We start from the raw sequence: 22,693 nt of genomic DNA, 5'->3' as shown, positions 1-22,693 counted from the left end.
TAAACCAAAAACCAAGACTAAATTAAGAACAACAATCCCTGTATATATAATAATAATAATTAATATTATTATTAAATCAATTGAAAAATATGCATATTTTCCATTTGTATTGCTATATCTATGATTCATTATGGTTAAGTTTTTTTTTTAATTGATTAATTAAATGTTATATTATTTCCACATCACCCAGTATGTTTATATTATTTCGAAATTAAGTAATCTTTCTAGCCAACTATGCCATAGCCAAAACACTTTTCAGGTTTATTTTTTTCATTGGATAACTGATTTTGTTGAACGTTACATTTTGACCAGTAGAGGTCACTGCGTGCTAATTTTAGTGGTAACGGTCCGAGTAAGATACAGAACAGAACACAAACACAACAGAAACGCATTTACAGATTATTAGATCAACACACATATAGCCTCTGCATTATTAATGCGTAGCCCTATATTAGCCATTTGAAAGTGTTTTTCCAAAGATGTTAAAAGTTGTTTGATGTATCATATATCTAATCATTTAAGGAGCACAGACCACACAACACCTACCAGTGGCACAATCTCTGTAATGTAAAACACATGAGGTTTTACCCGTAAAAACATAGGTATGAAAGCATTGAGAGGAGCGCAGCCGCGACAGTAGCTACAGGTGAGACTGTAGATGTCACATGATCAGAGGTTCAACGTCCAGGTGAGACGGCGGAGGCAGTCAGACAGTCAGACAGACAGCGGCTGTACTGTACATGTACATGACAGTAGACTACACACAGAACAACAACGAGCTGGCATGTAGTTCACGGAATGAATCTCTTTATCATGAAGTCAAGCGGTGGATTATCAGATGAAGAAGAAAAGGTAATTAATCACAGTTGAGTCTACGAGAAAACAATTTAATGTGAAAAAACCAAGCATGTCATTATTTACCATTATTTACCACTATACAATTTGCTTTAAAATATTTAAACCAAAAAACAGACAGTTGGTTACATTGATTTGATGACTGTTAAACTTTCGATTTGATTATGCTAATTTATTATTAAAAATATAGCCTATTATAACATATTCATATTCTTTGTTTCGTCTTAATTGCACGCACAGATTACTGCTTTGTCTTGGATCTACGTTTCGACCTTGAGTTTAAGGTGAGAAATAAAAAGTTGATTCGACTGACATGTGATTCCAAGGAAATGAGAAATGTTAAGCGCTTACGATCTATTGCTTTTAATGAATAATACATATAATGCATTACAATTAAGTATGTGCGTTTTTCCATCAAAGAGAACCCATTACTCGCATCTGGAGTTATGCATTTTTATAGAGGTAGTAACATTTAATAGGCTACACATACACATGTTTTTTAGAAGTAATTATTTATTATAGTAAGTTATAATTTGCTAAGACAAACTGAGTCAACGTATGAAACACGCATATTTACTGTATTATAAAATCACTTTTTGTTTAGATTTTACTTTGAAAGTGAGTTTTGTCTTATTGTTATTAATTATGCAAAATTTTTACTTAATTTTATGTTGTTTATGGCAATATCTCGTGTGTGTTACAGTACCTCAATACAGCTTTGTGACCAACCACAGAAACCATGTTTTTTTTATTATTTTTTATTAACAAATAATAATACAAACTAACAAAATGTTAGTTAATGTGGTAACATCTTAAGTATTTTATTTGATTATTATCTAAATACAGTTTACATGGACTAACTCATTCTAAGGGTTAAATCGGGTAGAAATATGGAGCGACAGGGACAGAAGTTGCTTTTTTAAAATCACAAAGTAGAATTCTTAACTTGAATGACCTTTTGTCTGTTGCAGTCTGATAGGTAGTTGTTCGGTGGTGGTGGTGTCCATTATAAAGAGAAGGCATCTCAATGAACAGGTTAGTCAATGTGAATGTGGAATTTCATTTCATCATGCGTGAACAGATCTGATTAAACCAGCTTCTAAACGGGCAGATTTTTAATTCAGAATTGTTCAATTGACAAATGGAATGAAACGATGGATTTGATGGATCTGCATTCCCCAGCTGAATCACAAAAGTCTTGCTGCTAAAGTCTACAGTGAGGGTCAATATTGGCTAGAAGTGTGCCAGTGTGCGGAATGAAAACTAAGCCCTCTGATTACATCATTGCATACATATCTCTTTATCATAACACGCTTTAGATAACTCTTTTGTTATCATTACAAGTACATTTGTAAAAATATTTCTTCAGCAGTCTGCTTAAATTGGGCCTCTCCGTTTGCAAATATACAGCATGTTCTCTTTAATACTTCATCACATTCACTCTTATAAGTTTAATTTTTTTACTGCACAGTCTATAAGAATGCCAGACTTACATTTCACTGCTCGTTGTATCTCCTATAACTGGTATGTGACAAATAAACTTTGAATTTGAAAATCTAAAGAACCTTTTTTTCCACTTTAAAGAACCTTTTGTGGAAAGGAAATGTCCCATGGTTGTTAAAGTTTCTTCATGGATCCTTATCATTTATCATTGATCTTGTATTACAGGTTAAGCCTCTTCTTCAGCTGGCACTGGCAGATTTCCTGGCGTCGCTTGTTTTGATGTGCACTGCCATCATTAATTTGCCTTATGAAATGTGGCCACTCAGTGAAAAGCTCTGCAACAACGGATTGCCTTTGTCTCTGGTAAGAAACTTATACAGAAACATGTCATGTGTAGCTGTTAAAACAATTGAAGTCTAATAAAAGTCTGAAAGTATTTGTTTCTCCAACCGGGATACTAATACTAAGTGCACATCTAAATAACAGTTTGTAGTGTTTGTGTGTGTATGCACGACACAGTGCATTTACTGAATAATGTCCTTGTTATGCAACAACTTCCTTGAACAGCTGAGAAATGAACATCTTGGTAACAATGAGATCTTGGTGTCGAGTTACACAGGTAGCAGATGTTCATTCAGTGCTTTGTAGATTTCCAGCATTATTGTGTCTTGTTATAAAGCAATTGAAGAGTCTCATCTTTGCAAATGTAGAACCCCTGAGTCATGCACTGTCCTGTAAAACCCTCATTTGACACCGAGTTGACACAGTGGACGAGTAAAAACTTGAGTTTATTTTATATATATACATATTTTATACATATATATTTAAATACTGCTTAAAATACACATTTCATTTCCCCCCAAAATAATTAGAAGTATTGCGGCATACACCCTTAAATTGAAATATCAAACATAAATTTTGTCAGATGTGTGTGATGAACTTCAGTTGTTTAAGCATTAACTCTCTGTCTCTTCCTAGGCCTTCTACTGCGTCTCATTTCTGCTTGTCATTGTTTATGCCTGTGAGTCAGCACTTGCGTTTCAAGGATGGAGAGAAAAAGCAGAGCAAGAAGCATTTGAAATCCAGGTGAGGTTGCTACACACACACACACACACACACACACACACACACACACACACACACACACACACACACACACACACACACACACACACAGTCGCTTTCACTGTCACTGTAAATTACATCAATGTCACTGATATTACCTTACATGACAGCAGCTTTGAATGTCTGAGTCTGAGACCGGGCAGGCTGTGCCACATTCCTAACGTATTCTCTTTATATAGTCACATATAATTATCTCTGTAGAGTACATTTCTTAAAAGTACCCAACACTAAAATAATATTTGTTGTAACCTTGTGTAGTTCAGTCATAATAAATCATATTTTAACTCAAATCCTGTTCATTTATATCAGTTTGTTACTGTCTTTAACTAAAACTAAAACCATATTAAAAATGTGTTACTTAAAATAAAATAAACGTTAACTGAAATAAAATATAAAAAAGTTTACTTATTTTATTTCAGCTAGTTGCAAAGGCATAATTCTCATTTTCGTTTAGTTTAACTTGAAGTATAACCCAAACTAAATAAACTAAAACTAATAAATACAAATATTAAAACTATATACACATAATAAAAATGGCAAAAACACTCAACAAAAATCATCAAAATGAAACAAAATAGTTTTACTATTATATTTTTTATTAATATTTTTAATTAGATTTTATTTTAAAATGTTTAATTTTCAAGTTTCAGTCATTTTGTTGTGTTTTTGTAATTTTTAATAGTTTTTTAACATGTCTATATAGTTTTTATTCATTTTTATTTTTAGTTATTTTAGGTGAGCTGAATGAACATGATACATTTCACCTTGGCAACATAGCTGAAATAAAATAAGTATTATTTTTAAATATTTTATTGCAGTTATTATTATTATACTAAAATTAAAGTGAAAACAGAATGTAGACATTTTTAAGTTACCCATTTTTTTATTATTGTTTATGAATCAAAATAGTAGTTATTGATTCATCCTTATAAATAAATATATACAGTATAATATATATATTTAATTGTATTGTGCTAATTTTTTATGTATTCATTGTCAGTTATCACGCAGGAGGAGGAGGATTTGTCTTGTCTATGTAATTGCATGGTGAGTAGTTCCATTTAGTTTTCTTAAATGCATTCAAATATGATTTATGTTAAAATGTAAATATGCTTACTACATGTAATTTCTATAGGCTTGTACCAATAATTGGATACCTCGTCTATATTAATACCTTCAGAGTTATGGAAGCTACTCTCGTGCCAGCAAATAAATCAACGACACACGTCAGCAGAGGGTCCTCCGCCAGGTTCTGCGGCAGGTGAGCATGAGTTTCTCTAAGCTTGTGTAACGTGCACATAAGCGAATAATTGACCTAAATTCATGTCTGTTTCTTCTTACAGCTGCATTCTCTTCCTTCATCTCACAAAAGACTCCTGCACAACAGTGGTAAGAAATATATTGACAAGTTTAAATCGAAATAATCTCTGGAGCTGTTCCATCACGCTGTCTTTTGTCCAACAGGATTCGTTTCATGCCGAGTTCATTCATGTTTTCACTCTCAGCATTGTGTTGATCGTCATCATCAGCTGCACAGTGGGTACACGTTTATGAATAATACTGCTCACAAATCACATCATTTGAAATTTTTCGTCAATTTCGTCACTTACCCTGAAAATTAATAGTGGACTCAATATGTCATGCTTTGCTTGAAAAGTCTCTTCAAAATAAATAAATAATTTGATATTTTATTATCTAATGCAATGACAAGTGTCCAGATACTTTTGGGGTCACTGTAGGTGTTTTACATAAACAATCTCCTGTAACATGTGTCTGTTGTCCTGTAGATGGTGTACTGTAGGTTACAAAGCTGTTATAGGCATTATGAGAACACAAGCATGCTCACAATGTCACAGAGACATCCAGGTGGGATTTGGTCCTCGGCTCGGTACATGATCCTTGTTATCATTTTCTGCTGGACACCAGGTCAGTACAATAACACACACACACACACACACACACACACACACACACGTATTCTCAAATGCTACACATATGCAATAATTTCTATATATATTTCTCTAAATATGAATGTTGTATTTGTCACTTTAAACAAAATTATATTTTGATTCATTTTTTCAGCTCTGGTTCTCATCTGTCTGTCCTTCGCACAATCTCAGAGTAAACATCTCTTCCCCCTCTATGTCATACAGGTAAAACACATTTTCTAAACTAGAATGTGTGTACGTGCGTGTGTGTGTGTGTGTGTGTGTGTGTGTGTGTAGGATTATGCATTAGTAAAAAGTAACACATTGTGCATTAGCAGGGATTTTTGACTCTTTCTGCATGGTGCAATGTTACGTCAGTAGGTGGCGACAAGTGACTGTCTTTATCAATGAATAGTTTGATTCATTCACTCAACCAATTTGTTCAAAAACACTGATTCATTCAGGAACAGAACAAGTGACTGAATGAATGAGTGAGTCATTGAACTCAACCATAACAAAACAATGTTAAAACAGGGTTGGGAAGCACTGAGATAAAAATCGCTACTTCATTCAGGAACAAAAGTGACTTGATGAATTTGGAACCACGTACTTGCTACTCTACCATTTCTGACATAAAGATAATGGTAAAAATAGTAAGAGTAGTATGCAATTCATTCATTCAATGCAGTTCCGAATTTAAATATGGTCGGCATGAGTGAGTGATTAAATCGATCACTTTACTGATTCATTCAAAAATGCTGATTAAAAGTCCGTTCACAGCAAGAACGATAACTATAAAGATAACAATAACGATAACTATATTAGCGTCACTAACTAACGATAACCCTGTTTATTAGGTTTGTCGTCTGCTGCTTTAAATGCTAAAGCTCTTTAAAACGGAATAGATTATGATTGGCTGTCTTTATGATTGGAAGTTTTTATCATTCAACAGCTGGGAAAAAAATCATTTTGAAGGTGATTCCAACAGTATTGTTTCTCTGTGCTGTTATCGTTAGAGTTGTGGTGTGAAGTAGAATGCTTTTTATAACTATATGTTTATCGTCATCATTATAGTTATCATCATTGGTGTTAACTAGCCTTAATTCTTGAATGAAACAAGTGACTGATTGTATGAGTGACTCATTGAATCATTCACTTAACCAATTAATTCAAAGCATTATAATTAATTTAGGAACGAAACAAGTGAATTACTGTATGAGTGACTCATTGAATCATTTACCTAACCGATTCATTTTCAAACGATGATTCATTCAGGAATGCATGTTGCTCGGACACGCATAACGTTCGCATTTACGAAGCAAAAACAGTCAAATTAATAGTAATATTGTGTCTAAAATGTACAGTAGGCCTAAGTTACTCAATATTAACATCTTGTTTACTAAACTGTTGTTTAAAATCAATCAAACTCACAATCATACTTACTTTTACATACACAAAATATATTCTGAATCAATGAGTAAAGAGTACCTGAAAAAACTTTAACTTAAGTACAGATACCTTACAGCAAAAATGTATAAGTCTAGAGTATCTGTTTTTAGCAATACTTAAGTATTTTACTGTTACTGAATGGAGGCTCAAAGATGCACAAGTCCTCAACACCTAAGAGACATGCCAGTGAAAAACAAGAAACAGTGAAAATTTGTGAGGAGAACAATCTCATTTTTATTCTGTAAAGTCGAAATAACACAGAACACCTCAATATTGCCATCGACACGGTTGAAAACTAGAAACATCATGCCTTTCGCCCCGTTAGCGACGGCCCTGGTTAGAAGTATATATGTCTAGGTTTTGTCGTTGTTTGAGAGGTAAAAACCTTTTACACACCTTTTAATCGTGTGGTATATTATCTCCCATGTGTTGTTGTACAGGCGCTGTCAGTGTCACTCCAGGGTTTTCTGAACAGTATTGTGTATGCGTGGAGACGACGCAATTTCAGAGATGCTGTGCTGGGGGAACGTCTGCCTCTCATGGCCTATTCAAACAGAGCCTTCTTTGAACAATCATTAAATGAGCCATCATGAAATCACAGTATGAAATCGTGTAAATGTTTGTGTGTATCCAGATAGGAGTACAAATATTTGTTTAAATGTTTTCTATTTATTTTTATACATATATTTGTGATACCTGTTGATGGGCAATTGTACTACTGTCTGCATAACAGTACTTGTTAAACCATACTTGAAATGTATAAAATAATAGCTGAGCTTGAAAAAGACAAATTATTATTTGATTATTTTCAAACAAACAAACGCGCAATTATATGGAAAGTGTATTTCTGATATATCAGAAGCTGAACTGCAGTTTTGTTTAATAAATGTCTGCCATGTACTGATACTTCTAGTTCTTGACTGAAAGTTTTTTCTAGTTTATCCCTTACCTAACAATGACAAAACAACGTACGCCATGGTTGTAAAAAAACAAAAAACATTCTGTCTCATAAAGTGTGATCCCATAAAGTTTTTTAGTACAGAACAGTCAAATATGTACTGAACAGAAGGGTCATGATTATGTCACATGGTGAGTTCACAGCATGCACTTTTCTTTGTGTGCAACCTTAAACCACCGGCTATCCAAAACTAAAAGAATAGAATCAAAATTCCAGTTAGCCTTTGTGTTTATTGCAGTCTCAGAAGGGAATATAAATGTGATAAGTAAGTATGATCATGCATATTACATAATTAAGGTTGAATTCATAAAAATGCCCTCTTGCTATCTAGGTGAATGGAAAACGTGTATGGTTGTAGATACAGAGCACAGCAGTTGAGTTCTGGAAGTAAAAATGTTATTTATTTTTGCCACATGAAAATTATTTTCAGTAGATTATTTCACATTGCTTTATGGGATACTTAATTTATTCCAGAATAAAAATTAATTTAAGCATAGTTTTGCACCATTGTCTTTTTTCTGGTTTTCTTTATTTTGTTTGATGAATAAATTAATTAATGGAAAGATACTTTGAGAACCAAAGTATGTCTTAATAAAATATGAAGAAAACAAAAGTAGATTTACTGTATTTAAAATATAAAAACTCCACATGACAATCTAGGACATGTGACATGACTATGATATTGACAAACCATGGAGGCTAACCAAAATGGTCAAGAAGAAACAAGGACAAGATAAGGATCAGAATAAAATTACATGTACAAAATCGAAGAACACAGAAAAAAAATAAAATAAAAAAAATTGTGAAATCAGTGGAGGGGAAAAGGGGCATGACAATTTAGACCGTTAGATATACAGGGCAGGTTAATTATGTCTACAGTCATAATATGACCATAAAAGTCATTCGGCTGCACAGTGAGTCAGACAAACCCATATATGTGGCCGTTTCCACGTGCACTTGGGGGAAAAGAAAGAAAAAGTATTTGCAGAAAAAGGTAATTGGGGAAATTTGATACATAGATCTCTATTATCTAACGTAGTCATCTAGTTACATATTTACTATATGTTTCTTTTATTATAAAAAAGGATTTTTTATAATATGAAACTGCCTAAGGGCTGTTGTATATGTGAAATACCTCATACTAAAAAGAAAAAAAGAAAACAAAAAAACCCCGGAGAAATAACGTTGAAATTTTAGGCATGTTTCTGAAAGTATGACAATTTCGCCCATAAAACTATGGTATCTTCACTCCAACAGACCCATTAACTATGCTGAACCCTTCTCTCTCCATGACGTGCTGTTAAAATGGGTGTCCAATCCTGGAGGGCCAGTTTTCGGCTATTAAACACACCTGAACCAGCTTATCATGTGTTGAATTCGGAACCACATACTGTACTATTCTATTCTACAGTAAATGTTTCTGGAGCATCAGATCAGCATATTAGAATGATTTGTGAAGGATCATGTGACACTGAAGACTGGAGTAATGATGTTGAAAATTCAGCTTTGCATCACAGGAATAAATTAAAATTTAAAATATATTCAAATAGAAAACTGGCTCATGTGTGATGCAGGTGACACAAAGACATGATCTGTTTGTCAAAATGATATCCAAAATGGGGATAAATAATGAATGAATCATTAGACAATTGTTCAGCAAGCAAAAACTAATGCAAAGGGGCAGTAATAAATATTTAAACATGTGGTAGAAACCTGCCCTGCCTACAATTTAGAATTGAGGAATGAGAATAACACCAATAAAAACTACTCCACTTGGCTTGAAATAAATTATAGGAACGGCAAAGTTCACACATAAGACTACAACCAAAAAAAAAAACTTAAATAATAAAAGAAGGTGTGGGGAAATGTGAACATTTACAGCTATGTATTCAGTGGCGGAGACAAGATATTTTCATTGGTGTGGCCAGGCAGGGGCCATCAACCAGTCTGGGGTGGCACAGAAATGTTCATTATTCAAGCATAAAAAAAATTACTGGGCTACGTCTCCCAAAAGCATTGTAGGCCTAAGTAGATCATTGAACCATTGCAACCAATATCACAATGCATTTGAGAAACGCAGCCCTGGACAGTTTTAGTGCCTACAACACTACTGAATACAATTCACGAGTTCACACTTAAAAATAATCAGAGAGAGAGTAAGAGATTGTGTATTTAGAGGGGAAGGCTCAGATCTCGGAATATGGCCCGCACACAGAGTACAATTTTTTTTAAGTTTTGACGCTGCTTTAATCTTCTCCACGTTTAACCAAGTTGTATTTACCCAGCTGTTCAGCGATCTTGTATATCTACTGTTCACCGGAGGGGCTGAGTTTCCCCAGCACCCATGTTGTTGTTTATCGCTTTTGTATAATTTGCGTCTGGAAAAGTCTCCCGTGTGTTGGAGTCGTAAAGAGACGGTTCTACGTCTAAATAAACTAAATTCTGGTCAAGATAAAGAAGACAGAAAAGACAAGCTTCGGTCAATGGTGGCCACGGCCCCCTAGCTCCGCCCCTGTATGAATTATATTATTGTATTTTTAAACAGGATGTAAAAAGTGTCAGCTGATTCTGACCCTCCACTCAGAAGTCCATAGAGAGAGAACGCTGCTGGACAGGGTTACGTACCATCACGACATTGCGTCCACGGGCGAAAACATCATTGTAGCCGATTTCTTCCATCACACGTCCCTCCAGCCCGAGATCTTCGTCTTCAAGTGCCTCGTGCAGACTCTGTGCGCTGTAAGCGTGCGAGTGCGGGTCGTGCGTGAAAGGGTGCGAGCGCGAGCTGCTCCTGCGTCCATGGAAACTGCCCCAGCCTCTGGCCCCGACAACCGTACTCAGCTCCTCAGAGCCCTGCGAGAGATGATGCGCTCTGGTTCCCATAACAATGGAGGCAGCGTTGCTCTGAGCTCCACAGTGATGCTCGTGGACGCAGCGGGACATGCTGGAGTTCCGGCGGAGTTTCTGCAGACCCTCCAGCTCCTCCGACAGCTCGTCCGGCAGCTCAGCTTCCCGCATGGAGAACAGCTCATACTGAGGCGGCTCCAGCACCTCCTGCATCTCTGCAGTGCTGAATAAACCTTTACGGCTCAAAACCTGCAGGAGATAAATACATATTAGCCACATGCTGTTGCAAGTTAAACGTCCATGCACCCATAAATAAATAAATACTAGGGTTTTAATGCGTAACATCTGTGTAAAATGCCGTTTCACAAACTATTCTACTTTAGTCATTTTATGGATTTCTGAGTGAAAAGGATTTTCAATGAGAAAATAAAAATGTAGAGAGGGATATCATTTTGATTTTAAGAGGGATTTGTGACATCATCTAAAAAGGAAAGTTGTTTCAGAGGTGGAGAATTACAATTTGGTAAAAAAGAAAGAAAAAAAAAGCTCAATGACCACACAATATGACTGCGTTTGTGCATTCAATATATCAGTCGAGTAAATTTCCGTGAGTTTTATTATTCTTTCATTTAATCAAATCATTAATAATAATTCATGATTATATTATTATTAATAATAATTAATACACATTTGAATAATAATTAAATAATTAATACATTTTAATTACTGGGTTTTTATCCATGCTGTTAGATCGAGCTGCTTAGTTTTGACAAGAATTATAATCATAGGTCAATATTGAGATCACGAATATCTACCACAATTATTTATTGACTTCATCATAGATTTATTAAACTTAAACGAAAAGCTTGTTAAACTAAAAACCCAAATTATAAAGGTGATAATTCATTTAAAGTAAATATGTGTGCGTGTATATATTTATATCTTTATATCAGAACATCATTGCAAAATGGAATTTGGCACAATAATCATTTTACATCCATTATCTTGTATATTTTTAATAATGGAAGCCACAACCGTATGGATGATGTTCTTTAGATTAAAGTTTCTGAAAATATATATATTTTTTTCCTTTGGAATAATATTCACGGTGTATCATTAACAATTAGACCAAGAACATGTATTAAAAACGTTATATTATTATAATATATTATAATTATATTATTATGTTGAATTCATTTGCCAAACTAGTGAATTCATTTGCCAAACTAGTGTGAATTCCTTTAAAACTGCAAAAACAAAGGTTTTCCATAAATCAACCCTTGCTATTGGTCATACAAACAGACCCAAAGTCACACCATTGGCTGAGTCAATATTGCAGTGTTGCTGAAGCTGAAATAAACAAAAGCACTAGTAATGTTTAGATAGCGCCACAGTGTTTACTTTTTTCAGGGAAATAAACATACAAACGGCTTATGTATTTAAGAGGCTGATGAATAAAACATTTTTAAGAACATTTTTCATGTTGAAAATGTATATAACTTTAAAGTGCATTTCAGACACCTAGGAGGCTGGTAATTTGTCATTCTAAATGGTGATTTCTCAATATTAAGTCACCTTCTTTCTCGGCTGCTTCATCTGTATAAATACAGATATGATGAGTAGAAGAAAAACAACACCAGTGGACACTCCAATCACAGTGCAATGAGTTTTACTCATATGCTGGAAAAAACTTTTAGACTTCTTTTCTGAGAGAGACGGGACAACAAAGACAAAAGAAAGCAGAAGAGGACAGAGTCATGAGTGAGGAAAAATTCATATTTCCACCTAAATCAGAACAATGACAATAAAACTGAATTCATCAATCCTTATTAATGCTTTACATAACCAGAGCTCATGGCATTTTCTGCACTTCATAATAGCCATTGAACCCATGACGTCCAATCCTTCATAGACTAATTCAGTATGCATAAATATTATGTGCTTTATACTCAACATTAATTTAGTGGACATCAGTTCATTGAGGTCAAACCCCTGAAGGAGGGAATCTATGTCTGTGAAAGATATCGACAAAAACATTGATTTGCTTGCAAAATTCTTAAGAAAGCTTTTGCGACACTAGTGAAAAACGGTCATGTGAAAGCACATTTTTACCTTTGCAATTGTTCTCATCCCAGGGAAACACACAGTTCTGAACACCATTACAGACCAGAGTATTGTTGATGCACATGTTGCTGTGACAGAAATATGCGTTGGCCGAACACGGAGCTGCAAGACAGAGTTTTTAATGAGATGAAAGACAAACATGCAATGCCCATAATGTCCACATGGTGGACCTCTTACACCACATGTTTGAAATCTAGTAGCATTGGTTAGTTAATGTGTCATGCAAAACTACTGAAGCACAATATAGATTTTGTTTAGTTAAAGGTGGTTTTTGTGTGCTTTTTAAAGTTATAATGTATTCCTAGACAAAGGATTGAAGATAAAGGAAAATTCCACCCAAAAAGTTGGAAAATTAGATTAAAAACCAAAATCTCCTTTTGCATTCAATGGAAAAATAACAGCATATGTGTATAGAACGACATGAGGGTAAGTAATGACAGAATTTTCCTTTTTTTTGGTGAACTATAAATGTAATAAAATTGCAGAAAGTAAAAAGGTTCGTGAATGCTTACGTTCAGTGAAGACCGTAAAGAGCATACGGAACCGACTCAGTTTGCTGTTCTCGTCGGCCCACATTCGAACAACACCCACGGGATTGTCAAGTGTGACGTCATTGGCAACAGTGCTGCAGAACTTGGCCTTTAGATCTTCAATGGCATTACTGCCTTCATATATCGCAACAAAGTTTTTCTTACACTCATTTGAGTTCTCCAGCTGATACTCCAGAAAGCGGAGATAGATCTGTGAGTGAAATAGAGACACAAACAGAGAAAGGTAATGCTACTGTATGTAATGGTAATGGCCTCTACAGTGCGAACAAGATGACAGCATGCGACAGTGAAAATATTTGGTTGCACTGGTGCGAATTACCCTATCAAAGCTAATGCACAACAAGTGTATAATCAAATACGAATTAAAACTACAACTGCCAAAATGCATCCAAACTGCACAACAGTTCAGTTTCACACTGTGATTGGCTGCTTTAAATGCCTTCAGTCAACACACCAAGTGCGAGAGAGTTTTGTGCGAGGAACTACACAGAGGTGCAGCAGGTTAACATGCAAGATATCAGCACGGTTGCAAATGTGATGTTGATTTATCTTATTGTGATTTGTGATATTGATTTGTGATATTGATGAATAACCAAGTAGTTAATATTAAGTGACTTACATTTTAGGCAAAATATTGTCTGGTTTTGCTCTATTTCATCAACAAAAATAGTTCCAAACAAAGTCACAGCTGAGCCGCTGCGCATTTCCGAGAAAACACACAGCGATGTTTTGTTGATGAATGAATCTGTTTGAATCGGGTGAGTGAAAGATTCAGTGATTCACAAATGCTGTGTCTCAATTCAGAGGCTGCATTCGTCACCAAGGCGCAACGAAGGCTCTCCCAATTAGAAGGCTCCTTCAAATGCGTCCTTCGTTTCTTATGAAATGAAGGATAAAACAGATGGACGCTTCGTGGCCTCACATACCACAGAATTCATTGTGCGCCAGTGATGACAGGATTTTTTTTAAAGAAATTGCTGAAGTACACTTTTAAATGTAAGGATTGGGTTCTACTTACTCAAATAATCTAATGGATCTACTATCTAATGATAAAAATGTAATATATACATATATATATATAGATAGATAGATAGATATATTACCAAGAGTATTGGGACACCCCTCCAAATCATTCAATTCAGGAGTTCCAATCACTTCCATGGCCACAGTTGTAGCTACATACTTCCAAACTTCTCGTCAGATTAGCTAAAGACCCGTGCATAGAGAGCTTCAAGGAATGGGTTTCCATGGTCGAGCCGCTGCATCCAAGCCTTCAGCACCAAGTGCAATGCAAAGCGACAGATGAAGTGGTGTAAAGTAAACCGCTCTAAAGCAGTGGAGACGTGTTCTCTGGAGTGACGAATCACGATTCTGTCTAGCAATCTGATGAACGAGTCTGGGTTTGGCGGTTACCAGGAGAACGGTACTTGCCTGACTGCATTGTGCTAAAGTTTGGTGGAGGGGGGAATATAGTGCAGGGTTGTTTTTCAGGGGTTGGGTTTGGCCCCTTAGTTTCAGTGAAAGGTCTCTTAACTCTTTATGCTTCAGCATACCAGACATTTCGGACAATTTCATGCACCCAACTTTGTGGGAACAGTTTGGGGATGGCCCCTTCCTGTTCCAACATGACTGCGCACCAGTGCACAAAGCAAAGTCCATAAAGACATGGATGAGTTTGGTGTGGAAGAACTTGACTGGCCTGCACAGAGTCCTGACCTCATCCCGATAGAACACGTTTGGGATGAATTAGAGCGAAGACTGCGAGCCAGGCCTTCTCGTCCAACATCAGTGCCTGACCTCACAAATGCACTTCTAGAAGAATGGTCAAAATTCCCATAAACACACTTCTAAACCTTGTGGAAAACCTTTTCCAGAAGAGTTGAAGCTGTTATAGCTGCAAAGGGAGGGCCAACTCCATATTAAACCCTATGGATTAAAGGGGAACTATGCAAGTTTTTTTTAGCTTAATTTACCTTAACTGAACAGCTTCGGAGTCATTGGAATGGTTATATTACTTTTTTCGGGTTGAATGGTGGCCGTCTTGCTTCCCCCTGGTGCCAATGAGCAAAAAAAACACCCTTGCAACTTTGGGCCGGCAGCCCACCGGCATCAGCGTTAGGAAGTATTGCATGATATCAGGTCTCGCGATGCAACACATTGCTTTATAGCACTGCACACAAACACGCCCCCATCCAGGATCTGGCTAGCTAGTTTTGTTTTGATTCTGCCTAATTTAAGTCTATAATTGAGAAAGGCTAAGATAAAAAAAACGTTAAGGATTACGTTTGATAAAAACATACAAATGTACACTATATCAACATTTATATGCTAGCCTTCTGTGTACCTCAGTGGACATGGCTCCGTGTGTTTGCCGGCTTCTTTGTAAACAAATGTACATGTCCAGTGGGAGAAGATGGGAGGGGGGCGAGTCGCCAACGAGTTTTTACGACAGTGTTTTTAAATATCTAAATATTCCAAAGCTGTAGGGGAAACTCTATAGAGAAACCTGCGAGCAAAAAGTGAGAATACAGCGACGAAATTTCCAAAACTGGATAGCGCCGCTTTAAGTAAGGGAGGTCATTAAAGTCCATGTGCATGTAAAGGCAGACGTCCCAAAACTTTTGGCAATATAGTGTTTATATAGTATATAAATAAAGCAGTTCAAATGTTGACGTAATTTACCAAGATGCGATTTTATATAGTTTATGAGCATATTTAGGTGAGCATATTTAGACAGGTTGTGAACCCTGTCATTTTTTCACACAGTTTGATATAACTAGTATAAATATAAAAAGTCCAGTACGTTACTTTCATCAACAGCAGCTGTCACAGTTGCTAGGCGACAATAACAGTCCTCCGTAGGCTAGACCGTCTCATTTAACAACGTTCAATCAGTCCGACCTTCGCGCCCTCGAAGGCGTGGTCTTTGAAGTCAGAGTCCTTTGAAGGATGCAGAATTTGAACTGGGACACAGCCAAAGACAGTCACTTGCTTTGCTCCTGAAAGAATCAGCTGTTTCGAATGAATCTATTGAATGAATGATTCAGTAACAAAGACAGTGACCGGTTGCCACCTACTGGTGGTTTTAGTTTCATTTTTAAAGTACCATTTCAATTATTTTAATCATTCAATATTTCTATATTCAAAACTTTACATTTTAAATTGAAATAAATATAAATTGAAGAATTTAACATAAAAGGACATTTGATAAGGTTAGAAGAACATGCCTCCTACAAAGGTTAAAAAAATATCCCTGGAAATAAATTTAAAGAGGCAAATATTCCCCTGTATTTTTTATTTTTTAATTAGGGAGCACAAGTACTTAAATAATAAATGTAAGTGTAGAGCGCTGGCATATAAAGTTTTAATATAATGCTCAATCTAATTATGTGGAAACTATTTTATATAAAGACGTTGAACTACATAATTGCTCATTTTTGCAGGCAACCTATTTCCTAGCTGTACTAGTTGCATGGTCTCTATACTCTCACAAAATAAAATCATTTCAGTATTTAATCTCCATTTATTTATTTATTTGGTAAAAAGTTGTGTAAGAAGCTGGATAGCATACAGTACATTATCATAAAATTAACCCCCTCCATGGTGATGCAAAACCAACTACTTGATCTCAGTGACTGTACATGATCCCTTACTAATCAATGTGAGAGGAACAGATGTTTACCTAGGGCTGCATTACTAACCTTAGACATCGGTGGAGCTCGTATGGTCCAAATACAATCCAATGCTTCCCCTGATTTCACCTTGTTTTCCTCGTCAACTTGACTAGATCTGATTATACCATCTGATCCTGACATTTCAAACTGACAGTCTGAGGGGAAGAGACAACAGTAAAGATAAAGACAATTAACTTAACATTATAGCACTCAAATATTATAACATTATAGCTTGAGAAAGAAGCCTGAGAGTCTGCAGACAGCAGCTGGGAAAGGTAATACTAATAAATTCTGGGGCACTGAAATATTTAGGAGTTTACATAACTGATGCACTAAAGATGGAATTTACATTTATATTTGTTGGGCTCGGTAACCATAGCAACTAAAAAAGAGAACGCATAAAGTGTTATTCTGATAGGTAGCAAAACCTTCAAGAAAAAGTCTGTTTCTGCAGGACATGCAAGGTCAGGTTTAGTTGTTTATTTAAACAGTTTACATTAAAGGGTGAACAAAAAAACACAAATATAACTACACAATTTCCAACCATAAACTGCCATGGTAAATGTAATGATTCTTAAACACATTTTACATAAGAAGTCGGTTTGCAGAAGCTTTCATCCAAATCAATAAATGGGACAAACCCCCTGGAATAACCACCTCCCAGCCCATGATCCATATATAAGTGTTATCCGTTTACCTGGAATGGGATTCAAGAGTCCTCCAACATGGAGATGAAATTCTGGATCTGGATGCAAGTGGGGTTTTTGGATTTTTTTTAAAAAAGCGCAACAACATTAATACAAAAGGAGCAGAGCAAAAAGGCATTAGAGTAAATGATTCTAAAATCTAAATTCATGAAGAATTACAAGATGCATTTACCTGCAGTATACGAATACTCCACCCTGAAACCCATGCCTTCCAGCTCCTCGTCACTAATAAATCTGATCCACATGAAGCGTCCAGAGGAAGTGACAATCCCTGGACTCTTTGCCCCGCAGAACCGATTAATCAACGGAGAGAAAACAAACGGCCCATCACGGATTTCAATGTTATCAAAGCGGCACTCGAAGGACGGCTCGATGTAGTAGATGTCATCGAAGGCGAGCTGGATTCTCTTCCGTGGATGGGCTGATGTAGACAAGAAAAAGGTTAGGACTAACATGTAACTGTTGTGACTGAGAAACATACACTACTGTTCAAAAGTTTGGGGCTGGTAATATTTTTTTAATGTTTTTAGAAGAAGTCTCTTATGCTCACCAATACTACATTTATTTGAAATACAGTAAAAAAGAGTAATATTGTAAAATATTATTACAATTTAAAATAACTGTTTTCTGTTTTAATATAATTTAAAGTGTGATGCAAAGCTGAATTTTCAGCATCATTACTCGAGTGTTCAGTGTCACATGATCTTCCAGTAATCATTGTTGCTCAAGAAGATTTTATTATTATCAATGTTAAAAACAGTAATGTAATTCCTTTTTTTAAGGATTGTTTAATAATTAGATTCATCATTTATTTCTATTTATTTAAAATAGAAATCTTTGGAAACATTATAAATGTTTTAAATGTCCCTTTTGATCAATTTAATGTGTCTTTGCTGAATAAAATTCTATCAAATTAAAGCATTCATTTCTTTATCAAATAAATAAATAAATAAAAACGGTTGCAGTATATGTTTTACCAACACAATGAATAGGAAAGAATAAGTATCTTTGCTTGTGGAAGTGAGACTCATACCCTCCAGTATGTACACACACTCCTTGTTTGGTGGGTAGGTGTTGGGGTAGTTTGGGGAACTGAATGATCCTCCATTTGCGTTCTGGATCAAAGTTCCACAGTGAGCAGGCTTCTTATCCTCAACAGCCACATTCTGAGGCAAAGCTAACAGCACACGCACACAAACACACACACACACACACACACACAAGATGATGGTTATTAAAGCAAAATAGATATTACTTTTTATTAATTCATTTTAATCTCTCTCACACTGGAAATATAACATGTGGCTGAACAGGCAAGTTTGTAATTCAAACTTACCTTGAGTTTTCTGTGCCAATGCGAAGCCCTCCTCTATCAGGATAAGCAGAACCAAGGCTGCAATAAAACATTTATTTTACTTAATTGTTACACTTTAAAATAGCTGTTTTCTATTTGAGGATATTTTCAAATGTCACTCATTTATTTCTGTGATGTAAAGCTGAATTTTCAGCATCATTACTCCAGTGTTCACTCTTCAGTGTCACATGATCCTTCAGAAATCATTCTAATATGCTGATTTGCTGCTCAAGAAACATTTATTATTATTATCCATGTTGAAAACAGTTGTGCTGATTAATATTTTTGTGGAAACCGCAATAATGTTATTGTTATATAATGTATAACATTATAAATGTCTTTACTGAGCAATAATGTGTAAAAGGTGGATGTTATATTGTGTCATGTTAATTAAGTTTTTTTTTTTTAATTCAACATGCTCCCTAACTCATGATATACTGTACATCCACAGGTTCAGTTTCCAATTTACATGGTTTATTAAAAAGAAAATGACACCTGCCCAGGATTTGAACCCAGGACGTTTTGCAATCATAGCTCTATAGCTTGATGTCATTGATTATGCTTAACAACACAAGGTTTTTAAATATACTGTAGCAAATGTTAAGCAGGGTTGTGTTTAGGTCATTGCATGTGATTTTCGTGACATGAGAGGTTGAGAGTTAGAATTCAAATTCTAATATTATCAAACCGATTTCAGCAATTTCATAAAACCGAAACGTGATGGGAAGTTTTACAGTGAGATAAACCAATTGCTAATATTTGCTCATGTTTCTCACCAAAATAATGGAGTAATATGCAGATTTCTAAACTATAATTTGTAGCAGACAACTGCCATTTACAGTATAATGGGGACATACAACGTACAGCATAATAGGAATAATAACCCAACTACTACACCAGTATCTTTTTTGCAGACAACTACCTGAGGGACTAATGACTAATTATGTCATACTGTTCATGCATTTGTAAAGTGTGCTTTCACTGAGGGTTTGTAGAAGAAGCTGTACATGATGTTATAACCTGAATGAATGAAACCCATCTCAAATTCCATTAACAAAAATACTATGGTAGTACCATGGTTCTATTGGAATGCTATCTTTGAACTATTTTGGAGCACGAAGCGTTGTAAAAATTTCAACCCATTATAACGGAAATTTTAAGTTTAAATGCTGCATTGAGTTTTAAATGGCACAGTATAATTGACGATTTTGGCTAGTTAGTTAGATGAAGAGAGACAAAGATGTTATTATGACAATTATGAAGAAAAAAAACATTATGCTGTGAGGCAAATGAATATGTTGAATAGCCTATCATTCAGCACCACGGTATAGTCATAGCTACATCATCACTGTACTATGGCAATACCACAATAGGCTACTTTATTGTAAATGTAGCCTACATTACAATTCTCAAAAACATGTTTGACACTTGCACAAATACGTTAACAGATTTAGACAGGCAAAAGTAGCATTCAACAACAACAAACTCACCTTCATGCATTTCCACTTTCACTGAACACTTTTGCTCTCGTGAGATTTCCTGTCTACATTTTCAACGACATTCAATGACATGACACGCAATACGGTTCGGCAACAGATTTCATGAATAAAGAAGCATTTCGTTCCTAGAATACATTCGAAACAATCCATTGAAAGCACTCAAATTAAACTGTGTACGGCCAGGCGTTTGCAGAAACTCTTGAGCGCTGTGCTTCTTACAGCGAGTTTTCATTGTGACACTGAGAGAGAGAGAGAGAGAGAGAGAGAGAGAGAGAGAGAGGGGTGAGAGAGAGGGGGGAAAGAGAGGGGGGGGGGCTTGGCTCATGAATATTAATTAATTTAATCATGACCTACACACAGTGTGTTAATACATAGTTTTATGTTATGTATAATGCGACATTAATATATATATTTTTTGTATTTATATTGTAGATATTTAAATATGTTTTAAATATTAGAAATATAAACGTGAAATAAATAATGAAATATAAAATTATGAGATTATATATAATAAAATTATAAATAATAAAATATACTCTTGTCATGACAATGCCAGCAGCATCCGAACTGCTTTAGGCACTCGGTTAGTCAGAGCCATATTTTAGTAATATTTTGTGCAGCATTGCGTCTTTGCACAAAATTTGGAGACGGCAGAGCCTGCACAGAGCAGTCTTAACTCAACTGTGTTGAGTTCTAAAGTGTTGAGTCATCCTAAAGATGACTTTGGTTCTCAATCCTGATCCAGGGAACTCAAAAACACCACACATTCTGTCGGTCTCCCTGGACACGCACATTTCAGGTCTTGAACTCTCTATTAATAAACCAATAAGTTGTCAATCAATAATGTTAGATTAGAAGGCATCTGAAATGTACAGTATTCCAGGACCAGGATTGAGAAGCACAGCTCTAGGAAGATTACAAAGAAGCATCCACATGACCTATAAGTAATATTCACAAGCTAAGTCTTGATAGTAGGATTCATAATATTGCAGATGGGGTCCACACAGCTGTTGAAGACAAGGGATTTGAGACTTAACACTGGTCTCTCGGAGGGGTCTGTCCCACCCATGCTCGCCTGATAAGCAGTATGGGGACTGAACTGATGATGCATGTTGCAGAAGCTGATTACATGTTGCTATAAGGAGGGATATTCTAATAATATCGGACTTTACGTGTGATCACGTAATGCATTGACTGTCAAGGATTCTATAGCTTTAATCACCTTTAATCTTGGCAAGCATCCCTATTATTATTGCTCATAGAGTCCTGAAATTTTGTTGTCCCACACTGTTTGTGGTACAAATATAAATTATGCGACTCTAAGCGATCAGATTTATGAATTTTGCTCAGAATATTATAGGCTTTCGAGGGAGCTGCAGATAATCTTGCAGCCATCAAACCTGGCAAATTATTTCCCATAATTGTATATTGAAATATGCATGATCATTTTCATCCTGTGCATGTTAAACCCATATTCAATTAACAGTCTATGCAACAAGTTTCAAAAGTAAACTTTGGCACTGCAAAAATTGGGGAGGGGGGTATCAAAGCTCCATGAAAGAAGCTCCAGACCGGTTAAAATATATGCACTGCTTAGATGATCACAGAACAGTTATTTTCCATTCATGGCCCAACAAGACGATGCCTGCTGACAACTAACATAAAAAGGGCTTTCATAAATAACTTAAGCTGCCAGTGATGTATGATGGCACTCATTTGCAATTCAAATGAAGTTCAAACTCCCTTTCATCTCTTACTGAGGAGATGAGATTCTCACCTGAGAATAGAGATTCTGCCACATTCATTTACAATGGCCTAGATAAGGCAATGAAGCCACTCTTACTGGGTAAGTCAGCATGTAACCATAGAGGTATGGGTATCCACATTCATGTGATGCACATCTAGTCCACCTGTTACTTAAGAGAACATTGCATTGAAGTATGCTTGTGGTTTCGGGATGTTTTTCTTAACATGTAAAAAGATTAATGCAAACTAAATTATTTTAGCTGCTACATTCACAGCAGGGTATGATTCTCTAGGCAGAAACTGAAACACAAAGACAACATTGTGCCATAAGGAGAAAACAAATGTTTATTTATACCAGTTATCATGTTTTATTTATGAATGTAGAAAATTATTCAAAAAATGTGTCTTCCGAACTTTCATCAGTGGAAGAGCC

General features: G+C 35.6%; 2 protein-coding genes across 2 annotated transcripts; one reads left to right on the top strand and one right to left on the bottom strand.

Moving 5' to 3' along the window:
* Positions 1-642: 642 nt before the first annotated feature.
* On the top strand, positions 643-8,253 carry LOC307002622 (transmembrane protein 116). Its single transcript, XM_079620424.1, has 12 exons — positions 643-852; positions 1,096-1,139; positions 1,827-1,890; positions 2,524-2,661; positions 3,277-3,384; positions 4,424-4,470; positions 4,559-4,684; positions 4,767-4,812; positions 4,888-4,959; positions 5,211-5,349; positions 5,506-5,576; positions 7,241-8,253. Exons 1-12 carry the CDS (start codon positions 799-801, stop codon positions 7,391-7,393), a joined length of 1,062 nt encoding a protein of 353 aa, XP_079476550.1. The 5' UTR covers positions 643-798; the 3' UTR covers positions 7,394-8,253.
* Positions 7,972-20,755, bottom strand: neto2b (neuropilin (NRP) and tolloid (TLL)-like 2b). Its single transcript, XM_079620423.1, has 10 exons — positions 20,506-20,755; positions 18,998-19,054; positions 18,695-18,838; positions 17,834-18,082; positions 17,652-17,699; positions 16,982-17,109; positions 13,242-13,470; positions 12,718-12,831; positions 12,181-12,311; positions 7,972-10,854 (listed from the first exon to the last, which is right to left on the bottom strand). Exons 1-10 carry the CDS (start codon positions 20,513-20,515, stop codon positions 10,339-10,341), a joined length of 1,626 nt encoding a protein of 541 aa, XP_079476549.1. The 5' UTR covers positions 20,516-20,755; the 3' UTR covers positions 7,972-10,338.
* Between the last annotated feature and the right edge of the window lie 1,938 nt (positions 20,756-22,693).

This window comes from Phoxinus phoxinus (genome assembly GCF_949152265.1).
Source record: "Phoxinus phoxinus genome assembly, chromosome: 8".
NCBI classification, from domain to species: domain Eukaryota; kingdom Metazoa; phylum Chordata; class Actinopteri; order Cypriniformes; family Leuciscidae; genus Phoxinus; species Phoxinus phoxinus.
The sequence above is the reverse complement of the archived record's forward strand: the minus strand, read 5'-3'. Positions and strand labels throughout refer to the sequence as shown.